At 35.0% G+C, this 26312-nt stretch overlaps 1 protein-coding gene across 1 annotated transcript; it reads right to left on the reverse strand.

The window, feature by feature from the left end:
- Nucleotides 1–1246: 1246 nt before the first annotated feature.
- On the reverse strand, nucleotides 1247–26233 carry eEF1gamma (elongation factor 1-gamma). The gene is made up of 10 exons (XM_089255210.1): nucleotides 26160–26233; nucleotides 25889–26038; nucleotides 21926–21989; nucleotides 18723–18865; nucleotides 18352–18495; nucleotides 13421–13550; nucleotides 13111–13303; nucleotides 10621–10790; nucleotides 8493–8617; nucleotides 1247–1453 (listed from the first exon to the last, which is right to left on the reverse strand). Exons 1-10 carry the CDS (start codon nucleotides 26169–26171, stop codon nucleotides 1301–1303), a joined length of 1284 nt encoding a protein of 427 aa, XP_089111336.1. The 5' UTR covers nucleotides 26172–26233; the 3' UTR covers nucleotides 1247–1300.
- Between the last annotated feature and the right edge of the window lie 79 nt (nucleotides 26234–26312).

Raw genomic sequence — 26312 nt, forward strand, 5'->3', positions numbered from 1 at the left:
ATTTAAATTCTTAGCTTTAGGGATAAAGCTTCCACCTACTAAACTCTCACATCCGCTTGTATAGGGCCACTGCAAAATATTTTCATTCAATAGGTGAATCTAATCTCACAAGTGGCATTTTTCATGGCAAATACTTCTTATCTCTGTCATCATAAGTAGCTTGCTATGTTTGCAACTCACAGGTGCTCATTCACAAAATTAAAACTAGGTTAGACAACCTCACTTATAACCTATTACCAATTTCAGCAAAACTGATTGCTTTAATATACCATTTGTCACCATTATAAAATTTACTATGTGACAGATTTTGACTGCAAGTTTCCTTGCAGTCAAAATCTAGAACTGGATAAACCATTTAGGACTAGAAATGGATTACGAGACTTTATGAAGTGAATTAGACCAGTGACAACCTGAGTCTCGCATTGGTATACATGGTTCTATAAAAAAATCATGAAACAGCCAAATCAATGTAAATTTGTAAGGTTATAGAAATTGACTTTTACTTCATTGATTTGTTTCATTTTGTACATTGTATCAGATTAATTCACTACTTGTTAAATCTTTCATATAATTTTGCACAAATAGAAAATTTGAACGTTTCTCATTTAAGTCGATAGATTAGGAGTTCTTAACCCCTTAACGATCACAAATAGTTAGAATCAAGAAATACATTTGAGCGCTCTCCCTTCCTTGGGATAATTCCATTGATAAGTTAAAAGAAAATTTTTTTTTTCAGTTCACCTAAAAATTCTCTTTTAATCTTTCTTACCTCCCTTTGGTTTGAGGATTAAAAAAAATTAGTACAACATACATAGGGAAAGGGTATTCTAAAGAGGTAGAAAGAGAAAAAAAACCAGTTTCTTTTCCTTCATTTCCCATGCATAAACGATACTTTTTTCATCTCTTCTAGTTCAACTGTACGTCTTCCAATTGTTGCCAAAAGCCTATATGTAAAGGGGTTAACCTTTTATATTTAATGGACCCTTTGTGCCAATAATATGAATGCTGACCTTTACAGAATATTCAGCACAAAATGTAAGAATAAGTTTTCTCCTTCAATAATCACAGGAACCCCAAAAAAACACCCTTTCTCCAAGGACACCTAAGGGGTTTGTGGATGAGACTGAGAACCACTGCAACCCAGAATAGGATTTGATATATTCTTTTGAACAGCATATACATACTACCACATATTTCAATATCATTCAATTTCCCTATAAACAATGCTCAAGTTCACTAGAACAAGTTCACCAGTTTTTCCTTTAATTATCAAAATTACAGTATTTTGGGGGACATCACTCTACTTAAAGATCTTTCCTTGATTGAATTTCTTGCCATTAAAGTCTCCAGCCCATGCAAAGTATTCATTCACCATCTTCTTTGTCTCCATATCATTAGGATCTAACTTCTTCCAGCTGTATGATTCATAATCGGTCTGCCAGTCATCACTCAACTGTAAAGCAAAAAGAATAAAAAATATGCAAACCTTGAATTATAAAAAAATTGATTTTTGAAGATATTTAAGATCTCTACCCAACTTTTTTTAATACACAGCATTTTAAAGAAAAAACATTCGACTACAGAAACATGGTCATCCTACACAGTTTTGGGATCAGAATTTCACAGGGTTGGCGAGTATTTTGCCACAGGTGGTAAAAATCGCCAGACAAAAATAGGTCTTGCCAGTTTTCGTCAAATGGCAAAAACTGATCCCCCCATTTATGCATGTGAGGCATTATTGTATATTCGATAATTTTTTAAATGCAAATAAGACTTAAGTTGGCACGTTTTTGCCATTGGTAGAAAAAACTGCTATAAAAAATGTCATGAAAATAATGGGATTTTCTAATCAAATAAATACTTCCCACATTTTTTCCTAGCATCATTTTGGAAAAAAAAAAATACAAAAAAATTGTTTGAAACACACAAACTCTGTTTTAAAAATTATTTTAACATATTGCAGGGTGGTAACTATCGACCACCCAATAATTACACACTTGATTCCTTGTGAAAAACTGACAAAGAAGTATTTTTGGTTTTTTGATTTCACCTATAATTATTGAGTTAAAGGGCTTTGAAAACTGATGACATCACTTCCAAATTCACCGAACATACAACTTGGCATTTTTGAAACTGGGAAACATTGGTTTAACCCTAATGATAAATTAAGAAAAAGCAAACCAATTTTTTCTCCCTCTTGTGTTTCTTTTACAAATTTTTACCCAATCTATTATGCCCAAAAATAAAAATGTTTTTTGCTTCGATCAAAGTTTCACTACGTCTGTGATTATTTAATTTGTATTTATTATTTAAATATAATTACAATAATAAAAGTATAATTATTTAAATGAATATCACTAACAATTTTGAGATCAGATTTTTTTTTTCAAGTTCCAACTTTGAAGTTCCCAAGGATTTGCATATTGCATGGGGCCACTCGTGCACAGCCTGGGGTACCAAGACAACAGGAGCCTCACATATAAATTTGCCTGGTTGGGTCTCAGAAAAATCACAAAAGCTTGGAAACCCATGGTGCTTTTAAGACAGCACTACATCTCTAGCCTTCCACACAGATGAGTCTGATAGGGCTCTAGACTATGCTATAAATTCACTATAGAAGGGGGCCTTGGGCGATCTGCCAAAGATCCCAGTCTAGGAACCATGCTGTAGGTGTGGGGTCTATGATTGTGCTGCAGGTTTTGGTTAATTCTGCAACTCAACTTAGATTAACACAATAAGCTTGTTGAATGAAATCAGTTACAAACTGTCACAATGAAACAATTACAGTTTGAAATTTTTTGGCATCTCATTTATGTTACGAGTGTGTATTCAACAATACTCAAAACCACATTTAGAGAGCAAACAGTGAAGGAAGACATGGCTTTTATTTTGAAAAATGAGAGCTAAAAGAAGAGAGCATTGTTTTTTTGGGAGGGGTGAATTAAGAAAAAAAATATAAGACCATCTCAAAGAGGCGGCAAAATTAGTGATGCCTAATACAGCGAGAGCCTTAACAGTTTCGATGAAATTTTAAAATAACTCAAATATTTATTTTATTGTTCAACATGTGATGCGATTAGAACGACAGCATAAAAAAAAAGACCATGCAGTAAACCACTATGTGCTTTATGTACCTTCCCCCACAACAATTTAGTGAAGGAGAACAAATTACCACATTTAGGCAAAAAAGTGTTGATTTTCGGAAAACAATTTTTTCCAATAGATGACATTTGGCTAACGTTTTGCAAATCTGGTGGTAAATTTATCAATATGGTGGAGCAAATGTAACATGTAATACAACAATTGATACAAGGATAACATCACTTTACATGAAGAGGATAAAGTGCCAATCGTAAAAGAAAATAGCTGATCTTTGTTTCTAACAGGATTGAATATCTGTTCAATTTCAAAAAGCCTGCAACCCTCTGTTGGGGAAGAATTTAACTTTGAGTGGTTGTTTGGAGTGTGTCTATTACATTCATGCAATTGTTTGCAATGAAAGTAGCAAATTTTATCCAAAGTAAACCAATTCTTTCTAAAATAGACAAAGCTCTATAATACCCTAAAGTTATACGATAGGTGGGACCAGCAACAACTGCGTGAGTCGAAGTACATTTCCCCAGAGAAATACATATATTAGATATACAAGATATACGGAAGACTGGATGTTGTGAAGATATTTATTATTTGAGATGTTAATTTTTTAAGGAAGGAAAAAACTCATCTCTGCCTCTACCGGGAGTCGAACCCGGGTATGAAGAGTATAATTTTTCACATTTAAAACAATTTTTTTTCACATGAAGTGAAGAGCAACATTCATGTCATATATATAGCCATCTGGTGGCTCGTCGTTCATGAGCTATTGGCTGATCGGTTCACCGTCCATTGCACGGTTCCGTTCGGCACATACACTATCTACCAATAAGTATTTGGACACCTGTGATAGAAAAAAACTAACTTTATTCAAAATCATTAGTTGGTAGAGCCTTCACGAGAGGCAATTACAGCGTGAACCCTCCGGGACATACTTTCCACAAGTCCTTGTGTGACGGCTAGTGGTATTTTCTTCCACTCGGCTTGGAGAAGACATGTCAGTTCCTTCACCGATTTTGGACGGGTAGGGCACCCCTTAATTCGGCGATCCAACTCGTCTCAGAGGTTCTCGATAGGGTTCAGGTCTGGGCAGGCCAGTCCATTCGATGAATCCCATTGGCACCATACCAAGCCTTGGTTAACCTCGCAGTATGACAGCTGGCACTGTCGTCCTGGAAGTAACAGGGGTCCACCCCGTAAAACTGCCATAATGTAGGAAGTATGCCATCCAAGCACAACTCAGGTCTATCACCATCTATGAGCGATTTACTACCTAGTGAGTTGTGCCAGAAGTGTAACTGTGTGTATACCTAACAGTCTTGAGTGCGTATGTAGTGTTTTTTTCAGTGTTGCCATCTATATTTCAGAAGTGAAGTGAGTGATGTGTTATGATTGAATTACATTTGTACTGTTTGTAGGTGTGTTGCTCTTTGTGGCGAGACTTTTTAAAGGGGAGATCGGCTCACATTCACACCTTGAAGTTAAGAACCACAGAAAACCAACTTCAGCCGACCACCACTGTGGCAACGGTGTGTTCAAATCTGGGACCTCATGATGCAAGTCCATCACTACAACCACTTAACCACAACAGCCGCTGATTTACCAGGAATGCAATGCAATTTTTTCAATGGAAGATTAATGCAATTTTACCGCCCCTTGACTGTGAAATTCAATAATTTTTCAAAAAATTCCCTTTCATTAAATTTGTCGTTCCCTCAAAAATATGGTCCAGGCACTGCCCCTCCCCCTACCGATTTAGGACCTTATGATATGTAGTGACAAGAGGAGCAACTAAAAACGAATATTTACTGTCGTACAGGGGCAGTATCTATTTTTTTTAAAGAGAAAACGAGAAGTGAAGTGAGCTCTGCACCTCTCCTGGTCCAGCGCCTGAGGAACCAGACCCAGCCCTCTCCTAGTGCAGCCATGGTAGGGACTACTGCAAGACAAACATTTTAATAACTTCCAAGGTGTAAAAGATTTAAAAAATGTAATTTTTTATACAACACGACAAATGGAACACAAGATGTCGATATTGAGTCAATCTGAATCATGAAAGATGCTCTAAATTACATTTTATGACCAGAAGTGGATAAAGGTCAGCTGAGGTCCCGGGTGCAGGAAAAAATATTGGGCTAAATTTAAATTAGAAAAAAATGTATAAAGTAGGGGGTTTTTCAGGGCCCTTCAAAAGTTCGGGCCAAGGGCACATGTCCGCCTTTAAATCCACCTCTGTTTATGGCTTGAACGCACATCATATAAGTGTATATTAACCTGATGACCAATTGAAAAACATTGTGTCCATTCCTTTCTATCATGTTTGGACCATGGTTTCTTGTTGACAGTCAAATTCAGTTAGAAATTATAGCACAAATTTTATTCGCAGATACATCGCAATTTTCAATCATGATTTTTTCAATATATTTTTTATTGTGAGGAAATAAATTCAAAATACATACCTGCTTTTTTTCTTTACCTGTGGCCAAAAACAAGAGTATATTCCCGCTTTGCACACAAGCCAGTTTCTACATGGCCTTTTAAATTGCCATTTCAAATGACATTTAAAAAAATTCACAAAAGTATGAGCATTAAACAACAAATGTAACTTAAGCGATGCTCCAAGAAAGGAATTTGGTCCTCAGCAGGAACTTTTGAAAATTCAATGAAATAAAGGATGAATTTTACAACATGAAAATGAAAGACCAAGCAAGCATGCAGAGAATAAAAACTAGTAGAGGGAAAAAAATTTGTTGTAATTCGCCTTTCCTGCTAGTTCCTTCGCAACAGAATTTAAATTGAAATGTCTTTAACCAAGTAGCTTTGATTTCAAGGTCGTTGTAATGGAATGATTGCTATAGTGTGGGGTCATTATAACAAGTATCGACTGTATCTCTTGTCATTAAAAACAAACATTGCAGAGGGTAATTTCAGAGAACCCAAATTTTCTCTAAAATATACATGATGGCAAAGTATGTAGCAGGAAATTCTTAATGGTGCAGCAATTCATATACCTGCTATTTATTTGTAAATAGCTTTTTCCACCAGATTACTTCACAATATAACAGTATAAAGTTGATTGTTATGATTCCAAGTCTCAGTAACATAATATACATTGAGTCAAATGTAAATTTTATAAAACCATTTTTTCCCACTGTACTGGCAAAAAAATATTTTTACTGGTAAAATACCCAACACTGAAATTTCACACATCCTACAGTGAAACTGTGATAGCCATGACCCTGGTAACATTTATAATTTCCACAGTTGGGAATCACTAAATTCAATCAGAAAAAAATTTTGACACACAATGGCTAAACCCCTACTTAAATCAATTGTGATTTGTATTTAGCAATTACAAATAATTTTAAGCAATTGCCTGTGCATTGACCAATTAGAAAAAAAATTATGCAGAAAATTTCTAATGCTTACAAAAAAAAAAAAAAGAAAATATGTGAACACAATGAATAAAAAAATGTGGGCACATACGCTGCTGGCCACCATAAATGCAACACCCTGAAGGAAGCATGCAAATAATATGAAATTTACAACATGCATTAGCGGAGATGAGATATGCAAATGATTAGAATTTCAGCGCAGACGCACATCACGCGCACCTGTGGCGCCACTTCAAAGCACTATTTAAGGCTTGGAGATTTCAACGATTTGAAGTACGGCAATTATGTTTTTCTTGTGGTTTTTTCAAAAAAACGATCAATTATGCCTCGTAGAAAACAGCGATCATCTTTTGATCAAGTATCGACAGAGGAAGGATAGTGGCCTACCAAGATTGTGGATTATCTTTCACGGAAATCGATAGTCGTGTTGGACGAAACCAAACAACTGTAATGCGGACATGTGATCGTTGGATGCAGGAGGGTACGACGGACCGGCGTGTTCGATCGCATCCACCTCATTGCACCACTTCACGTGATGACAGGCGTATTGTGCGTATGGCAGTAACGGATCGCTCAGCCACATCACGAACCATAGCACAGCACATTCAGTCTGTACCGCATCATCCAGTGTCTGCGCGTACCATTCGACACCATTTACAGCAGAGTGGTCTGTCCGCAAGACATCCATTGCTTCGTCTACCCTTGACGCAGAACCACAGACGTCTCCGCCACCAATGGTGCGATGAAAGAAGGATGTGGACGGCACAATGGAATGAAATTGTCTTTACTGACGAGTCATGCTTCTGTCTGCAACACCACGATGGTCGGATTCGAGTCTGGAGACACCGCGGAGAGAGGATGCTGAACAGCTGCGTTATGCACCGCCACACTGGTCCTGCACCGGGTATTATGGTATGGGGCGGTATTGGATATCGCTCTCGCACTCCTCTAGTACGCATTGCCGGTACTTTAAAAAGCCAGCGCTACATCTCCGAGGTGTTGGAGCCAGTTGTCCTTCCTTACCTTCAGAGCTTGCCCACAGCCATATTTCAACAGGATAATGCGCGACCACACGTGGCACGCATTGTCCAAAGGTTCTTCATCAATCGCCAGATTGAACTGCTTCCCTGGCCAGCTCGCTCTCCGGATCTTTCGCCGATAGAAAACATGTGGTCCATGGTTGCTCAACGATTGACCCAGATTACATCCCCAGCTGCCACACCAGATCAACTTTGGCAACGCGTGGAAGCTGCTTGGTCTGCTGTACCCCAAGAACACATCCAAAGTCTCTTTGAATCAATGCCGAGGCGTGTGGCAGCAGTGATCTCCAACAATGGCGGCTACTCTGGCTACTGATTTTGGCAGGAACCACACTTCACAGAAGTCTATAAATTTAATCATTTGATGCTTGGTCAACATGTTATCTACAAAATAAATATTGTTGCGATATCTCTTGTCTTTCTTGGTGTTGCAATTTGGGTGGCCAGCAGTGTATATGAAAAGTTCTCTCGGAATGGTGCATCCTAAACTTCCATTTAATTATGGGTTTCCTCATATTGTAACTATATATATCTGTTAGCTTGCATATACTTATTACCAAAAGCAATGAAAATGTTATCTAATCAGTTGGATATTTGAATGTTTTACAATAATTTGATGTTTTTTTAAGAAACAAAAAAATGTAGGCAATGTAGTGTGTAAACAAGAAACAAGTGTCAAAAATATTTTTAAAAGGTGTAAGCACTGTGGTGGGAGTACTCTTTCAATGCTCACTTATTAAATATAGTGAAATCTCATAACAATACTCTGCGGACCAAGAAAGTATATCATTGTAGAAGGATTTATAGAGTACAGTTATAGTGAGGTTTCACTGTAAAACAAAATTAAAGTTACAGGAGTAAACTACCATTCATGTTTAAATTTGCTGATTAAAGTTTCTTTTTTATGTGATGTCAAATATTAGATGGAATAAATAAATGGATTGAAATAAATGTGGAAACTCACCTCAAAGGCTAAATCATGACCTTTCCAAATCCAAATTCCAGATATGGTACTATTATTGTCCTCACCAAACAAGCACATACTTGCAAATGCATTTTTACGCATCTTATCCAACCTCTGGAACATACCTATACATGAAAAATATGTTTATATTTCACTATTTCAATAAATTTTTTAAAAAACATCTTTACACTCGAAACGAGAGACCCAGAGAAACATTTAAATGAATTATATTTAAACCTTCAAATGGGTAAGGCCACATATATATGGTCAAGAAAAACCTTTCTATTTTATCAATGACAAGCCCAAATATTTTCAAAATCTGATTTTTTAATAGAGCACATTTTCTCATTGCCTTTACTTTGCACCTGCTGAAAATCAGAAGCCTACTTCATAAAATACTACTACTTCATAAATTTCTGCTATGTCGGTCACAGTTGAGGAAGAACTATTCGGTAATGGTTGGTTACCAGAGTGACAGCTAATCTACGATAAAAACCTGGCTAACAGTGTGACCTTCACTGATTGTGACATTTTCTAGACCAAAGGATACATACTCATTTTCATAAAAAAAAGTTTCCTGACTTTTTTTAGGTCAAATTTTCAAAAATTTCAGGTAATTTTTTAAATAAAAAATTTGATATTAATTATAATTATAAAGTTAATAACAGGGGTGGGAAGTGACTAAGTCCATTTCGGAGCAGCTAAATTCAGGATTTGGAGCAGTTGTGGAGCAGCAAATTCGGGATTCGGAGCAATTTTGGAGCAGCAAAATATGGGATTCGGAGCAGATATTTATAAATTGGAGCAGTGAAATTAACAAGAATATTTTCGTTAACCCTCAACCCTTTTCAAAATAAAACTGCACTGTCTTTTGTTATCAAACATCTTTTCGTCAGCTTAATTTTTGTTTTTGGTGTTTTAGGCTTTTGACACCTTGTTTGAAAGAGCGGCTGTCATAAAATTTTTTGCACCCGTCTATTTAAGATGATTTTTGCTTACTGAGGGCACTATTTGCTGCCGTGAACAGCAGCACTTCAAATGAGCTAAAAAAAATTATAATTTTTTTATACTTGGAAAGAAATTGTTGAAAAATGGGAGAGAATTTCGGAAGAATCAACTTGAAGTTTGGCGATTCAGCACTCATTATCTGGCGATCTGACACTCGTTGTTTGGCGATATTGGCAATTTAACGCTCGTTATTCGGCAACATTGGCGATTTAACGCTCGTTATTCGGCGGACATGCGCGCACGAAACAGAGATTTAACACATGACAATCGACTACAGTAATTTCTGCTGCTTCCAGTGACAAATTTTTGTTTTTTAAACGGAAACACTCGAATTTGCACTTTAAAGCTGAAAGGCATTGCAAACCATCTTCAGTTAAATGATCACGGACAATATCGGGGTTTCGCGATGGAAAGCCTGATCGGGGCCGATAGTCTAAGGTGATAGTTTGAGTATAGTGAAATAAAACAAGCTCTTTCTCGTAAAGAAACGTTTCGTGACTAGCAGGAACAAAATTTTTTTGGCGTCCTTTCCAAAATTCCAGGCATACTGAAGCGAAATTCGCTATTTGGCGCAGAAAAATGTGAAAATACGCTATTGGAGCAGGATGGCGCAAGATTAGTTTTGGCGCAGTGCGGCGCAATTGGCACAGAGTTCCCACCTCTGTAATAATATTAATCTCAATTATAATACCATAATCATATATTTAGAGAGATATAGATGGCTTCTTTCTCAGCCAGAGATATCAAGGAGAAACAGTTATTTTCCGGATATTATGCTGAGGTGAGCTCGGAAAGAAAAGTCATCACGTCTCCGCCGGGACTCGAACCCAGGCCTCTTGCCATCACAAAGAAATACCCTCAAGAAGGAGGATTTGAGAACAATGAAACTGTTTAATTCACAGCAACTAGAATTCCCGTTAAACTACATCAGCCGGTTTTCTATCAAATTCCAACACATTTTCTATCTTCGGTCCATCTACAGAATCTCGCTCTTCTATTCAAACACCATGCATACCTTAGATGCATTAAACTAAGGTATACATGGTAATCTTTTTTAAATTTCTTTTACCTTTTGTAACATTATCTCTATGGTATTTTTTCACAAAACTAAAACACTTACCAGAGATGAGATTGCAACTCATGAAGACAAGGGCTAATTCTTTGGGAAACAAATATTCACAATACCAGATGGAGAAGTTCTCTTTGTCAAATTTTTCCCAAAAATATTTGATTGCTACAGATTCTTCTTCATTAGAATAAACTTTCTTGAAATCATCCATAACAAATGTCCTACAAATACACAAATGAAGAAAAATTAACATTTGAAACCAGTCAACACATTCAAAAGTTATTTTGTTAATTTTTTTTTAATGAAATTATGTGTTAGATAAGGTTCCATGATATATTACCGTAACGTTTGATCCAAAACTTTCTATCAAGGATTTGCAATCGTTAGAAACACAGTCGATAACACTTTATTAAATTTTCTAACTACTCAAAATTTACAAAAACTAATTAACCAGGCTCCCACTCAAAAAATTAGAAAACGTTGTACATGGAAAGAGGTAACTTCCAAAACAACATAATCATAGCCTTATGTGGAGGAAAAAAAAAATTTTCCCACAGCACTATTTTAGTATCTTATAAGATTGACTCGGGTTAAAGCAAAATGACAGAAATGACCTGATGAAAACAATTTTGGGCCAAAAATGCATACTAGCAACTACAGATAAATTCTTTTCCGTCTCTTCTTACAATATACAGTACAATGGCCACTAACGGGACTGTGAAAATGTGGCAGCTATTGGGAGCGGTAGTTTTCTTTCTGGAAAGAAAACTCAAATTTACAATCTGCATATGTGATGAGCATGAGGATAGTGTTGTTAGTAAATTATATGCAAGATCTGTGTGATTAATAGGTAATAGTGTTTTTTACAAAAGTACTGTTACTGACTTAGAATAAGACTAATTTTGGTTCTCGTGAAAATATAATAAGTATTATTTTAATTTGTAAATTCTATTTTTTGAGTACATTTCAATCATATCTGTTCATTCTTTAATCATGAAAGTTGTGTTCAAAAACTTTTATAAATAATTTAAAAAAAAATTCAAAACTCATGTATCTTATTTTTTCGAATGTCTTAATAAAAGAAAATGTTTGAGAAAATAATTAAAGAAATTTGAGGTAGTGAAGTGAATTCACATTGATACACAAATGAAGGCATGTAAAAAACCCATTGCTTTTATGAAGACTTTTTTGTTGATTTTTAAAATGCATTAATACTTGCTGGGGTCAAAATGACCTCACAACACCAGTTACACACAGAATTTTCACAATGCCAGTTAAGGGTCAAGAATTCAAGAATTTTAAATTCTTGACAAAAGTTGATGTTGCAAAACAGTTGAATATCTCTGTGGCAACTTTGAAAACGATTATAAAGCAAAGAAACAAAATCAAAGACGAAGCTGCTGGTTGCAAGTCATCTGTCAAAAAAATGAGAGTCCAAGATGGGAAATTTTCCCAAGTCGAGAAGATTTTGTTGCAATTTGTTACCCAATGTCGTACCACAAAAAATATAATGTTCCACTAAATTTTATTTCTTTAAGTGATTTGAAATGCGCAATTTAATTATTTTTTCATCTGGTGTTATTGAAATATTTTTTGAATAAGAATTGGAGATGCAATTAAACACATTGAATTTTATATTTTGTAAGCGCGTGCGTTTGGGGGGGGGGTGAAGAAAAGTCATTTTCTTTAAAAAGTCTCAATTAAAAATACACATTAAACATTAATAGGAGGTTTTGGCTCGACCTCTTGAACTTCGCAAAAAAATAAGGTTCCACTGTTAGTAGAGTTTCTGTGGGGGAAAAAAGCTAGAAAAGTTCTTCATAGATATCGCCAAGAAGCGATAAGTAGCCAATTGACCGTGTTGTAATTTGCAATAATTTTTTACAGCTTTAATAATTGAATAACACCACTAATTTTTTTTTGTTTCTAGGTAAGATAAATGTACTTTAATTTTCATAATTTTTTGAGGATGACACCTTCCGTCTCTTTCCTTGTTAGACCACCTTGATCCTACTCCTCACAGTTAACTAGAAACAACAGGCCTCTGTGGGAAATCAAGCCATCAGTGCTTCTGTAGTGCATTAGTTAGCATATTCACCTGAATTATGAAGAGACCACAGGCTTACACAGCAGAGGTGGTCAGGTGGCCTGTGCCACCTATAAGCCGACCAAATATTAGAGAGAAATTTATATTTTGGTGAAAAAATTCAAGTAAAATAAAAACTCTTTAAATGCTATGTAAACCAATCTCTGTTAATTTAAATGCTTTTTGAAAGGTGGTAACTAAAAATTTCTTATGAAAATATTTGTGCCTACCCAAAGCCTTTTGTGCCCCTCGAAAGGTTAATCCTGCATATGCCCTTAGAAGCAACTGGTTTGATTCTTTCAAAGACGTGTGAATTTTCCTTCTAAAAATCATGTCTATATTGTATTCAGTTGCCCATACCTTGTATGAATAGTGGAGTGACAATCTCTGAATATGATATACAAGTGTAACTGAAACTAGACATACATGTTGAAATTAAAATTTTATTAACTCACCCTTTGGGATATGCAGCAAAAGGATCCTTAGATTTAGGTTCAGCTGCCATTATAAGCTCTGTCTCATCGAGTTCTTCTTTTTCTTCTGGTTCTTTTTCTTTCTTTTCTTTAGCTTTCTGCTGCTTTTCTTCTTTTCCCTTAGAAGGAGCTTTTTCTTTCGGACTCTTCTGCTGCAATTCTGCAAACTTTTTAGCTATTCACATACAAGTGCAAAGTATCTCAGATTAACAATTTAGATATTCCAAAAATGAAACAGATGTAACAACACTACAAAAATTATTTAACACACGAGAGATCTTGAATCACTCACCATCAAACTGAGCCATTTTTTCACATAGTGTTATATCACCCAAGACTGACTTGAATTGTGGCTGATTAACAAGAGTTACAAACCAACGATTCACATTAATGTATGGTTTACGAAAACCAGGCTCTAAAACCTGCAATAACAAGAAAATTAAGGAAAATCAAACAAAATATGTGTGATTGTAATTTAGACAAATGTCTGCACTCAAAATCAACATCATTTCCAAAAAGGGTTAGCGCTACCAATCGCCACAGTGCCAAATCCAAACAAAATGTTTCATTTGGCAAATAAATAAAACATTGAATTTGCCAAATCGTGAGTGACCATTTGGCTTCTTGATAAATGATAATCTTATTTCATCTTAATTCTCCAAAGATCTTGTTACAAATCACAGAGGTCAACTTTTGAATTAGTTTTGTATGTTAGATAACCTATTTGCATGGGTGGAAAATGGAAAAAAATTTATTTTATTAAATTATTTTTGTAGCAGCATTTATCAGTTTTGTAGCAATTCAAAATTTTGGCAATAAATAAAATAGTTTTTATATACATATAAGCTATTTTTTTTTACTTTATAAAACAGTTATTTCAGCTTCAAAGGGGGTGCCCCCCAAGGTACAAAATACAGATTTTAATATTTAAATATTAAATCAAAAAAATTTTGACAGACGTGCCCAGGTCATCAGGATGACAGTCAAAAATATTTAACACTGGACTACACAGCACCTGATATTTACATTTTTGCATTCTCTACAATATCAACAAATGAGAGGCTTTTCAGACATTTTAACTTATGGTATTTCAGATTTCAAAAATAATTTGAAAATGAGTTTTTAGATTTAACTTGTAAACTTGGTAATTACTAATTTTAAAAAAATCACTACAGGAAAGACTTGAAATACTCATTAGAAAAGTAATAATTTTTCTTGTTTTTACTACTGATGCAAGTCTAAGTTGTGCTTTTGTTCTCTTTTCAATTTCAAGCATTTTTAAACATTTGATCTTGTTTCTTACCAGAATTTAAATATTTCATATTTGAAGTATTCTTTTGAGTCAGCTCTTGATCGTTACCTCAGTTTGATTCAACATACTTTAAAACAACTTCTGCTCTTTCATTCTTAGAATATATATTAGATATTCTAAGAAATTTTATAGAGTGACAAATTATTTTTAACTTAACTATAGAAAATAAGGATTAAACAATTAGAAATTTAATAGGATGATTCCATTTTCACAAAAATTTCAATCCAAGTACATGTGTTTTCACTCATTTCGTTACTTTTCCATGATCGTAGACACCCTGAATTTACTGACAGCTTTTGCATCGCAACTCCCGATGGTGAAGACACATTCATCATTGGTTTTTCCAGTGCAATAATATGTTCTTTCACGAACTTTTTCATTCTGTTAAAGGATAGATGAATATTTCACCAAATACAGCGAGTCAGGGAAAATCGATGCAATTAAAAAAAAATAAGTAATGTAAGGAACGCATAAATCAAAGGAGTCAATTTTTTGCAAAAAAAATAGCTGGAAACATCGATTGAAGGGTTTTTTTCCCATTGTTCTGCTGATGAGCAGAAATTTGCATAGTTTGACTCTATTTTATACGTTGTTGGAAGCCTGGGCGCCAAATTCGGATGAGGGGGGGGGGGCCTCAAACTAGTTTTGTGTGTGGACTAAAGGACAAATGATGTTATAGAAAAGTTAGCTTCTATTGTGATGTAATTCCAAAGTTTCTTAAGAGAAAATTGTTTTTGGTGCAAGATGCAGAATTCAAGAATTATGGTGTTTTTTAACAAAATATAACAAACAGCCAGAAATCGTAAAACAGCTTGTAGATTTTCCACCCCTGTATGTTATACATTGTCAGAAGCCTGGGAGTCCAATCCTGGGGAGGGGTCCTCAAGCTAATTGCATTTATGGCTCCAAGAAATCAAATTGCGGAGAATACAAATGATGCTATCAAAAAGTCAACTTCTATTGTCATGTCCAAAGTTTTTTTAAGGGAAAATTTTGTTTTTGTTGCAAGATACAGAATTGAAGAAATTTGGAATTTTTAGCAATATAACAAGCAGCCAGAAAATGTAGCAAAACGTAACAGACATCAGAAATTTTAGCAGATTTTTCCACCAAATTTATCTTAAATGGTGCATTATGATCAAGGTAATTATACATTTTTAAGCCAAAATGGAACCAGCATAGTTGATTATATATTTGTGTCTCAAAATGTGTATGTTCATACTTGATTTTAAGGTGATCCATAAATTGGGCTCCAATCATTTTCCATTAAAGCGATCCTAAATACGACTGACATAAATCACTCTGAAAAGGACATGCTTTTAATTTAATCTGTTTGGGAGGATCACAGAAGTAAACAATATTTGAATTTCATTGACGATCATTCTTTAACTCATAAGAAAGTTTGCCCTTCGAAATTTTAGTTTTTTTTCTATGCCAATAAATGGTGGAAGTGGTTCCACTGTGTTTTTTCCCCTAAAAATCAAAGTAGTCTTTAATGAGTTAAATAGCCCTGACATGAATCTGCAAGATTTGATTCCATATCTTACCCAAACTGCTACAAAATATGGTTAGTATTTAAAGCAAACCTCCTTAAGGGATCCTTGCACATCTAAATGTCAGGGTTGGTTCGTTGATTAACATAATATTGCTAGAACCGAGAATTACGGAAACTTTCAAACATTTTGCACAAATATTATAATATTCATTACATGGATTTTAAATTGAAGTGTAATGCTTGTAAGAAACTGTAAAATAAAACAAGTAGAGTATTTTGATAGACAAAGCAATCAACTTAATCTTTGTAGATTCAAAATTCTTTTCGGAAATTACTAATAAATATAGAAAGAAAAATCTAATATTGATTTGACCACATGGTGCAATTATTTTTCTGCTAGGTTTTCTACAGGAGACTATATAATTCCAATCAACATTATCATAATTTTATCAACCCAATCTACCTCATTTTAGATCCAGATACAACTGTTTTTAAACTTAAAAGTGTGATTCAAAACTGGTAATGCTCTTGGCTGAGACTGTTTGAAACCAGAATTTTTCAAGTATCTCAAAGAATGCTCTCTTTCGACTGTTACTAATATATTTGATAAAATTTACAGTGCAGGCAATATAACTGACTCCTGGATTTAAATATTTGCCCAAAATACAAAAAAATGATCTTAACAGCCCCTCAACCTATGAACTAATTTCGTTAATACCCATGATCACCAAACCGTTCACAATTTTTAAACTCAAGACAATCTGGTTAAGCAAATAAAATAAGTCTTATAAAAACAGGATGGTTTTAGAAAAGGCTATGGTTGCATGAATGAGGCGTTCATTCTAAACTATTTTGTGCAAAATAAATTTAAGAGAGGAACGCTTTACAGTTTTTGTTGATTTCAAGAGTGCTTTTGAATCAAGCTTTGTGTTCAGTACTTCGAAAAGTTAATCGGAGTGAAAAATTTATGTTGGTTCTAATAGATCTTTATACAAAAAAAGCTTCTGCCACAGTTTGATGCTCAGAATGCTAAACACAGGTGCACTTTACAAAGAAGTTCAGAGTTCTCTACTTTTTCACTCTCAATAACACTCAATTTGGCTGGTTTAAACTGTTCAATAACAAGGTAGCCTGTTTTTCTTATGGTTACTATTATTACTGTTTTATCTGTGATGTTCATGAAATTAATAATTAAATACTTGATACTCTTTCTTAAGATGCTAGATTTTGTAGGATCTCTTATCAATTTTTTAGACAGTCAATTACGGAAAATAACCGAGCCTTAGACAGCGATATCAAACTTCTCTTGGGAAAACTCTGGATTTTGCAAGACCCTAACATAGCTACAAAGCATCTACTCATAATTTTAGAAGTTTATATTGACCAAAATATTCAAAAGGATTGGAGAGCAATTGAAAATAATAGTATAAGAAATTCTCACCACAAGTTTATTAAAACTCAGATCTTTGCGGAAGATATATACCCTCAAAATTGATTTGCCAATTAAAAGGGTCCTCTTTCAATAAAGAACATTGTAAAATTCTATATTTATACACTATAAACTGATTAAAATATCTGCTGACAGATTGTAATTTCTGCAATTTGAAAAGACTTGAAACATGGTCTCATGTAATTATGGAATGTCCAACTTGCTACAGCAAAAAAATATTTTGCTAATATTCTGATCTATTAATAATATATTCTTTTCTAACATAGACATAAAAAATACAGCACCCTAAGAGCCTACATGCAAAAAACAACCTACTGTTTGAACCCTTTACTCAATGATAGTCCTTTCCTCAGTATCATGAACCTCACTAAAACACCATTGCGGAAATGAATGTAAAAAATACAACCAACAGTTAATGGTTTGAAAATGCTTTTGAATTGTGGGCAGCAAAAAAATCTTGGCAAATTCTTGAAAATTAAAATTTTCTGTACTGCAATTTACATTTTATATTACGCAGAACCATTGATGGTTGCGAGACTTCTGTGTGGAATCCTCCAAACATATATTTCCCCAATATTGATATTTCCATTGTGAATGGAATAATAGACATAACACAAGTAATACTTTCAAAGCTATGCATGAGTTGCTGAGACTTGAACAAAATAGATACACTTTGTATTTTTGGAAAAATCTATGTAGGTTTTATAAGGTCCTCTATAGTCTAAGTTCTATCTGTCCACTTCAAGTAGACACCTTATTTATTTTGATAGCTTACTACTGTCAAAAATTATAAGATGCAAATTTGTAATGTTTTGTAACACCCAACTTTTCCATTTCCCCCATACAACCGACTAATTCATCAAAAATAAAAATTCAAGATAAAATTTTTCATGGAGTGATTTGACTAAGGTATGATGAATTTATATTATATATATCATTCAACAAAATACTACATTTGACTCGTACATGCTGGTAAAGTCCAAGGAGAGTGCAGCACACAGATATATCAGCTTGTGTGATCCTTTCACCAACTAGGTAAGTCCTTGACAATAAATGATCGTTCAAAATGTTAAGAGCTTTCTTAATATCTTCTTTCGCTTTATCAGATGCCTGAAAATAAAAATAAAGAAAACAAATTAACAAATTCCCAACTAATGCTACATGGGAGAATACAACACGAATGGTAATAATTTTTAATTTATCTGAAGGGGTTCTCACATCCTAGAAATTCATATCTCACTAGCAGGAATTATGAGCAAATTCAAATAGGATAAATCTTTCCATCTCTAAAAAAAGTTCACTAGTCAAGCGAACAAGTCTCATAAAATACAACTCACTTGTTTGTTATACTGCATTACACCCAAGCACGGGAAGAGCCATGTACAGGCAGCTGGTAGAATCTCGTTATCAGCAAAACTGATCCACTGAATAATCATGGCCTGGTCTGCCAGAGTAGCACCTCGAAGTTGTTCATTACCAACTAGAAAATGAAAAACACTAAACTAAAAAAAAATTCAACAAAAAATTAAATTCAGATAAAACTACCCTGTCCACATTTAATTTGATGAATAGATCATGTTAGTGACAAGAAATGTGAATTTCCTCAAATTTACAGGATTTAAATTCACTAAAGAAATTGAACATCACCTTTCACAACCTGAGCGCAGGACAATTTATAAAATTTCAACCTTAAGAAACCGGCATTTAAAATAACAAATTTCTTACATTAGAAATACATAAAAGAGAAACTGCCTTACAAATAATCTAAAAATTATAAATATTTATGAAGAAAAAACAGTGAAATTCCTGTATAGCGGTTATCCCCTATATGATATTACTTTATTTTTTTTTTAATAACGTGATCTTCACGTATTCCCAAGGGATCAGTATGATCCGACCAGGGAATTTGTTAGCGTTAGTAGACATCCATGCCCGAACCTGCACAGTGAGAAGCTAGTTCCCTAACCACTCGACTGCCAGGTGGCACTCGTGCTGCACTTTTCATAGTGTTAATATGTTCCATCTATAACTCCTTTATAATGATGTTTCTTCAGTCCCTTGGATATCGTTACATAGGTGTTTCACTGCATACTAAAAAATTCTTATAAATGGTAAGAGATAGAGTATAATTAATTTATAAAAACATTTCTGAAAAGGGATATGTCTGTTAATACTACGGTGAAGAAAAATTTGAAACTAGAACAGAAAATCTCATGACAACCACATGAAAAATAAGTAATTTCTCCACAATGAAAACCTACAAAAAATAAATTTATTTTTTCTCAGCATATTTTCTTGATAAATCTGTTTTTATATGTGGTTGGCATTTTACACATACAATGGTTTTTTAGATAGCAAATGCTACTCTTCTGTTTGGTTATGGTAAAAAAACATTTTTTTGAGCCCTTGATTTTTTTTTGCTTTATTTTCGTATGACTGTTTATTGACATGATTAAAAGTACAGTATGCAGAGCCCTTGGGGCTTCATGTGCATTCCCCAGGGGCTCTGTGACCACTAGAGAAAAATAAACAGCTTATTTGGAAAAAAAAATTAAAATATTTTTAAATAAAAATAAATCAATAACGGATGAATAAATTAAAAATTGGCTTACGAGTTCCTTTATAGAAATTAGACCAAAAAGGTTGAGAACAGCTGCTATAGAGGAAACTTGGGAAGAATTCACATACATGGAATAAAATATGCTGTGGATATGCACGTATATGGAGCCAGAGGGTCATTCTGTGTATGGCGGAACAAGAAGTAACGTCAATGTGTGTCCATTCTGATAACACATGCGCATTAGTGATAAGTGATGTTCAAGATCGATAAATTAAATCAGGACTACAGCTAGCATTAACTGTTAGTCCAGTAATTAAGAGCGTAGAACTGGCAGTATGAAGATTGATGGTTTGAATCATCCTTGTATATAACACGAGAATTTTATTTCTTAAAAAGATTTTTAAGTTATCAATTTATTTTTCTTTGTTTTTCACTTGCATTCAAAGCTGATATTAAACATTGTCATCCCCCAGAAGGTCACCTTGGCACAAGTCATGACAATTAATAAATTTTTAATTGCTTATATTTGGGGATGATGGGTCATGATGCGCTTGTTGTAGGGGATGGCAGATCAGCAAGTGAATCATGCCCACGGCCTTGCGCATGCTGTCATGATGAAATAAGTGAAATCTAATCTCACTAATTATAATGAATGAATGCGATAATTATAAGTTTTATTATTTTCAAGAAATACGACAAGCCAGTGGCATGACTTAATCAAATTTGTTGTACATCAAATAAGTATCCGTGTCATGTTTCTGATCTAGCAAAGAGTGTGACATCACTGCTAATCTTCTGGCACTGCTTACATCCGGTACAACTCAATTAGTAGTAAATTGCCTATGACAATAGACCGGAGTTGTGCTCAGTTTGAATGAATACTTATCTTCCATATATGAAACAAACATCCAACTCTGTATATGTATCCACAGCGAATAAAATAGCAATCAAAATTTAATGTTCCCTTCCTTTTTTGTTCAAGTCACTTTCATGTTTACACCTGGCCCATATTTTTAATAATAAAAAGATCGGGGCACAAGGAATTCCGGGCATAAATATTCTATGTATTAAAACTAAAACCCGGACCCTTTATTTTAAATAAACTGGTCCGGGCATGTTGAATAAATAAATATTCTATAAACTAAAACTAAAACCCGGACCCTTTTTTTAATAAACGGATCCGGGCATGTTGAATAAATAAATATTCTACGCACTAAAACTAAAACCCGGACCCTTTTTTTTTAATAAACGGATCCGGGCATGAAAAATTCTGTAGGTTCATTTTAAATAAACTGATAAAACGGAAGGCATGACAATGGATGAATAACTAATAAATACAACGAAATAATAAAACGGTATGATACAACCTGAGCAGTAGATAATAATCCGTAATGACGTAAGCTACAGAAGGGAGGAATAATAATCAAAGAGAGTGAGACACGCTGGAAATGGAGCAACGGCTGCTTAGAATTTTTGAAAAAACGCGGTGAACAAAAGAAAAATCCTGTTTGGCAAAGCTAGCGCCATCTAGTATCACCCAACGAAACCGGAAAAGTGTTAAAAAATACGGCAACACAGAGAAGCATTACGACGATCTTGGCGACTTATCGCGAGAAAAAAGTCACCAAAGTCGTGGCGGACCATACTGCATCTGTTCCCATAAATCTAATATCTAACCTCAAGACAGTTCAGTTTTAATTGTTTGATAACCTGATGTCAGTTATGCAACCCTTTACATATGCTGTTTTGAATTTCAACATTTTATTATATTTAATGTAATTAATAATATATAATTTATATAATATAAAGTTTAATATTTGATTATAGAAGTTACCTCTTTATCAAATTGCAAAGTTTTCACTTATGGTTATAAATAGGAAGTTTTGGACAGTACGGTAAAAACAACGGTATTTACCGTACTGTCCAAAACCTTGCCAACCCTGGAATACAATAGGAAGGCGAGGTGGAAAAATTACTCACCATAATGTGCTATAGCGTTGCTTTCAAATATGTGTTTGTTGTCTGATGTTTCAAGAGCTGGTACCTAAACATTAAAAACAGTTCATGATCACAAAATGAAATTTATCACATTAAACATTATCACATTGTTTTCAATTAATTTATATTATGAAACATTGCTTGAGCATGGATCATGTAATACTGAGTTTTTATAACTGAAAGCAGGATATGTAAAAGTTAATTATACGGTGCAATGTTCAGTTATATCACTGTTAACACAGTAATGGGCCAATCTTCCACTGGAAGCTACCACAATGTATGCAGTGACTACTATAGTGGTCTTGCGCAAACACGACTGGTTTTTAAATAGCTTCCAGTGGATGATCAAGCCTTATATTTATTAAACGTTACAACAAATACATCACATTTCAAACGGTACATAATACATAAAGTGTTATAATACTGTGAACAAATTTTAAATAACAGCTACAGTAGTCTTTTTCTTTAGCGATTTTTTTAGCCTGTTGGCACTTTTCTTCCTGGTCAGTCGGACATTCTCTTCAGTGTGCATTTTTTTTCTAATCCATTATTTCCTAAAGTTTCTAGGTTGCCACTCTTTTTTTTTTTTACCATTGGTTATCTAAGGTGACGTCAACCCCTAGAGACAGCTAGTTAAAACTTTTGAATCCGAATCAAGCCTGTTAACATTTTGGACCTTGTTTTTCCAAATATAGGCTATATTATTTCCGTTTTCCCAGAATGTTTATTGTCTGAATTTTTTCCCCCAGCTTTTTTTTGTTGGAATATTTACTTAGACTTCATTCTTAGGATTGTATTTGGACTCTCTCAGGCGATATATTTTATATTGTCATTTAAATTTTTTGCAAACTAGTTAATTAATCACGCAATCGTATTTCCATTAAACAGAATTAAAACCACTTATTGGATGATCGTGCAACCATGAAAAAATCTGTTTCACTATTCTGAAGTACAGATACGATATTTTACTGTATTGTATTGATGTAATCCACAGGTTGTTAAAGAATAAGATCAAGAGGCATGAAGTTACGTCCCTGAATGAGGGGCTATATAATGAATTTTCCAATTTTAGAGTTCCCCCATGCGAAAGTCCCTAAAGCAGAATGTTCAGCACTGTTCTGCGACGAGCCATCAGTTCACTGGAAATGTTCTACGGTAAAAATCCCCACACATGTAATGTTTTTTTTTGCACTTTTTCTTTAAATTCTTCAAAATTGTTCTACAGTAGCACTAATTGTTTTACGATGAACGTCGTAAATTTTGACATTCTGCTTTGGGGGTGGAAGTGATACCAGAAATTATTGCGGCTATCTACCCGCATTCAAAGACGGTCTATACGGTGCAAATTTGCTTAGTTTCTTCAAGATTATGAATGCATATTATTTGAAAAATCTCAAATGTTTGGAACAGACGTTCAAACAGTACAAAAATTTTGAAATCGTTGGAGAGGGAGAGAATCTATAAAATATCTACATTGAATATCCAGTTTTGTCATCCAGCTGTCATGCGGCCGTCAACATTTCAGATCGCAAAAATCAAAGGTGTGTATGCAGAATCAGTCTTTGGAGGAACCATGGTCCCAACATCCTGTGGTAGGACCCTAGGTCGAGATCTTTCACGGGTCCTTCTATAGTGAATTTATAACAAAAATACAAAAAATGATGGTCCTGGATCCTAGGGCTTTAGCCCTGTCACCCCACCCTTGTGGGGACCATGGGGAATACAAGGGTTTCTTCCTTAGATTTTGCCTTCAGCAAAAAAGGTTTGCAACCTGCAATTGCGAGGGGTAATCGACTAAATACAATGTTCTAAGGTTCAAAATTGCTAGTTTGGTACTGATAGTTGGGAGGGGAAAAAATTTTCCACCCAGAAGAGCCTGCGATGCTTTCGAGATGGCCCTGGGCTTACTTTATAGGAATTGAGTGAAATCTTGATAAAAAAAACTGAGCATTAACACAAGTTCTTGTTAGTTTCTCTGCTTTTGTGTCACTCAGAGCCGCAAGCAAAAAAAAAGAAAATTTACTGTTGCTTGCGGGAAGGGGATCTGCATCTATTTGGAAGCTCCCAACCCGTAATGTTCAGAAAAAAAATAAATAAACGTTATGGTACGGTTTGAGCATCTGACCCCCCACCCCCAAAGCAGAATGTTTTGCTATGTTCTGCAATGTACCCTCACCTGACTGAAAATGTTCTGTGGTAAAAATTCGCAAATACATAATAGCGTTTTTCTACACTATTCTTAAAATTCTTCCAGATTGTTCTGCAACAGCACTGGTTGTTCTGCGACGTACGTCGCACATTTTGGCACATTCTGCTTTGGGGACCCCCCTCCCCACCTGCCTTTTTTTAATTACAGCCCTGGTCAACCTTTCAATTAAGATCTTCATTCCTACATTTTAAGATTTTCTACCAATGATTGATGTTGGGGGAAAAATTACACATTAAAAAAAAAATTGATTTTTTGTGACTCCCCTTTTTTGGATCCCTAAGCACATGCTTATTTTGCTCAACGGTTAGTCTGGCCCTGCCTAGGAGTTGTGATGTACACTTTGCAAAACACTAAACTAAAAACCCATGTAAACAGGTATTTATATAAATTAACATTGCCTACATCCTTAAATATGGTACAGATGCAGATTGCCAAGGCCATCATAATAGTGCTGGGTTGCCATAACTTCTCACTTCTAGAATCATCCATTCCAGGTGGCACAAGTAACGTGGGCAATTTCAAATAGCTAATGGAATCTTTCCTCTTTGTGCAATATTTGAAATAGCATCAGTTTGTTTTCTAATGCACTGTCTCGTTGCTTGGATATTATCTGGATTATACAACATACTGCGAGGTTGTATTTTGTCAATATATATATATATTTTTTGTTACTTCTGCCCTTTTTGTCATGCCGTTCATTTTTAGTCTTGCAAATATTAATATTTTAGTTTCTTATTTAAAAGAATCTGAATACCCATACATATTCCCCAAGCCCTGATTGGTTTATTATTTCAGAGGGGTTTTATTTTTTATACTGCGAATATTTATAGTTATTTAAAATATTGTTGGTTTCCACTTTTGTTAAGTGTTCTATGCTGGCAATTGTTTTTCCGGCAACCGTAGCGTGTTTGGCAACTTTTGCCCAGGCTATCAGACTGTTTGGTGTTGAAAAAAGGTCTCCAAATGTCTGGATTACACAGAATCTGTTCCAAAATATACAAAAAACACGTTCGATTACTGGATGAAGACCCAAGGGACCACTGAGTGCATAGTTGGAATTTTTAGATTTGAACATGATTAAAACTGAAAGCTGGAACACTAATCTAATTCAACTGGTAAGAAAGGCCTGTTTGTCGCATGACCCCCCTACACGGATGGGGCTTACATGGCTCTAGCCCCAGGATGATTCTCAGCAGTTTGTTTTTCCATGCTATAAATTTACTAGAGACCTATGAAAAACTGACCAGGGCTCCGAGATCCTAGCGCACACACACCCTGCTCCAAATTGTCAGGGCCACGCAAACAAGGCCACCTGCCTAGTGTCCACAATTTTTTTTTAAGCCCATTAGTTACGCCAAAATTTGCACCTTTCAAACTTTTGGCCATATTCAAATTTTTTACTAAAACATTAACAAATATTTTCAATTTTCGTGCGTCATAGATTTTATTGCCGTGTATAACGGGTTCTAAAATGTGTTTGCCCAGTGCCCGAACTTGTGGAGGAACCAGAGCCGTCTTAAGAGCATCACGGGGGCCCGGGCCAAGTGATTTTTCTGAGGCCCTACCAGGCAAATTCTTGAAAATTTCAACCAGATCTCATTTTTGTGAGACCCCTTTTCTCTTGAGACCCTCCTGAAACCCCGGGCCGTGCCCGGTCGGGCCCCTGCCTTAAGACTGCACTGGGAGGAACAGGCCCTGCTGGTGAGCAACTAGAAACTGCTGAGGAAGATGCACACCTTGCCAAGAGGGAACTTCTTGATGAATCCTGTAGACTTGTTGGTTTCTCCGAAAACGAAGTCCGATGCAGTTTTGAGGTCGAAACCGCTGAACTTGGAAGCAATCAACGCTTTCTGAGCCCGATGGCTACCCGGATACGTGTACAGCGTCTGCAACAGCAACAAAAAGAAAGGAATTAACCAACTGAAATCTTCGGATTGAATGAAATTCTCGAGATGCAACAATAAATGGACAGCATGAAAAACGACCAAAATGAACATAATTACTCACTCCAGAAGACATCTCTGTCGAAGTTATTCAATAACTAATTAACCAACTAAGCACTCGCCTCGTGGCCGGCAAAAAGAGAGCAAAAGGAGGAGGAGGAGGAGGGCGGGCGAGACGAAAGTGGAATTTCTGAGACAGTTTCGCGTGAATGCCTTT

The sequence above is a fragment of the Pholcus phalangioides genome, unplaced genomic scaffold (assembly GCF_987345545.1).
Source record: "Pholcus phalangioides strain wild (caught in Gottingen) unplaced genomic scaffold, Ppha-v1.0 ptg000042l_1, whole genome shotgun sequence".
NCBI classification, from domain to species: domain Eukaryota; kingdom Metazoa; phylum Arthropoda; class Arachnida; order Araneae; family Pholcidae; genus Pholcus; species Pholcus phalangioides.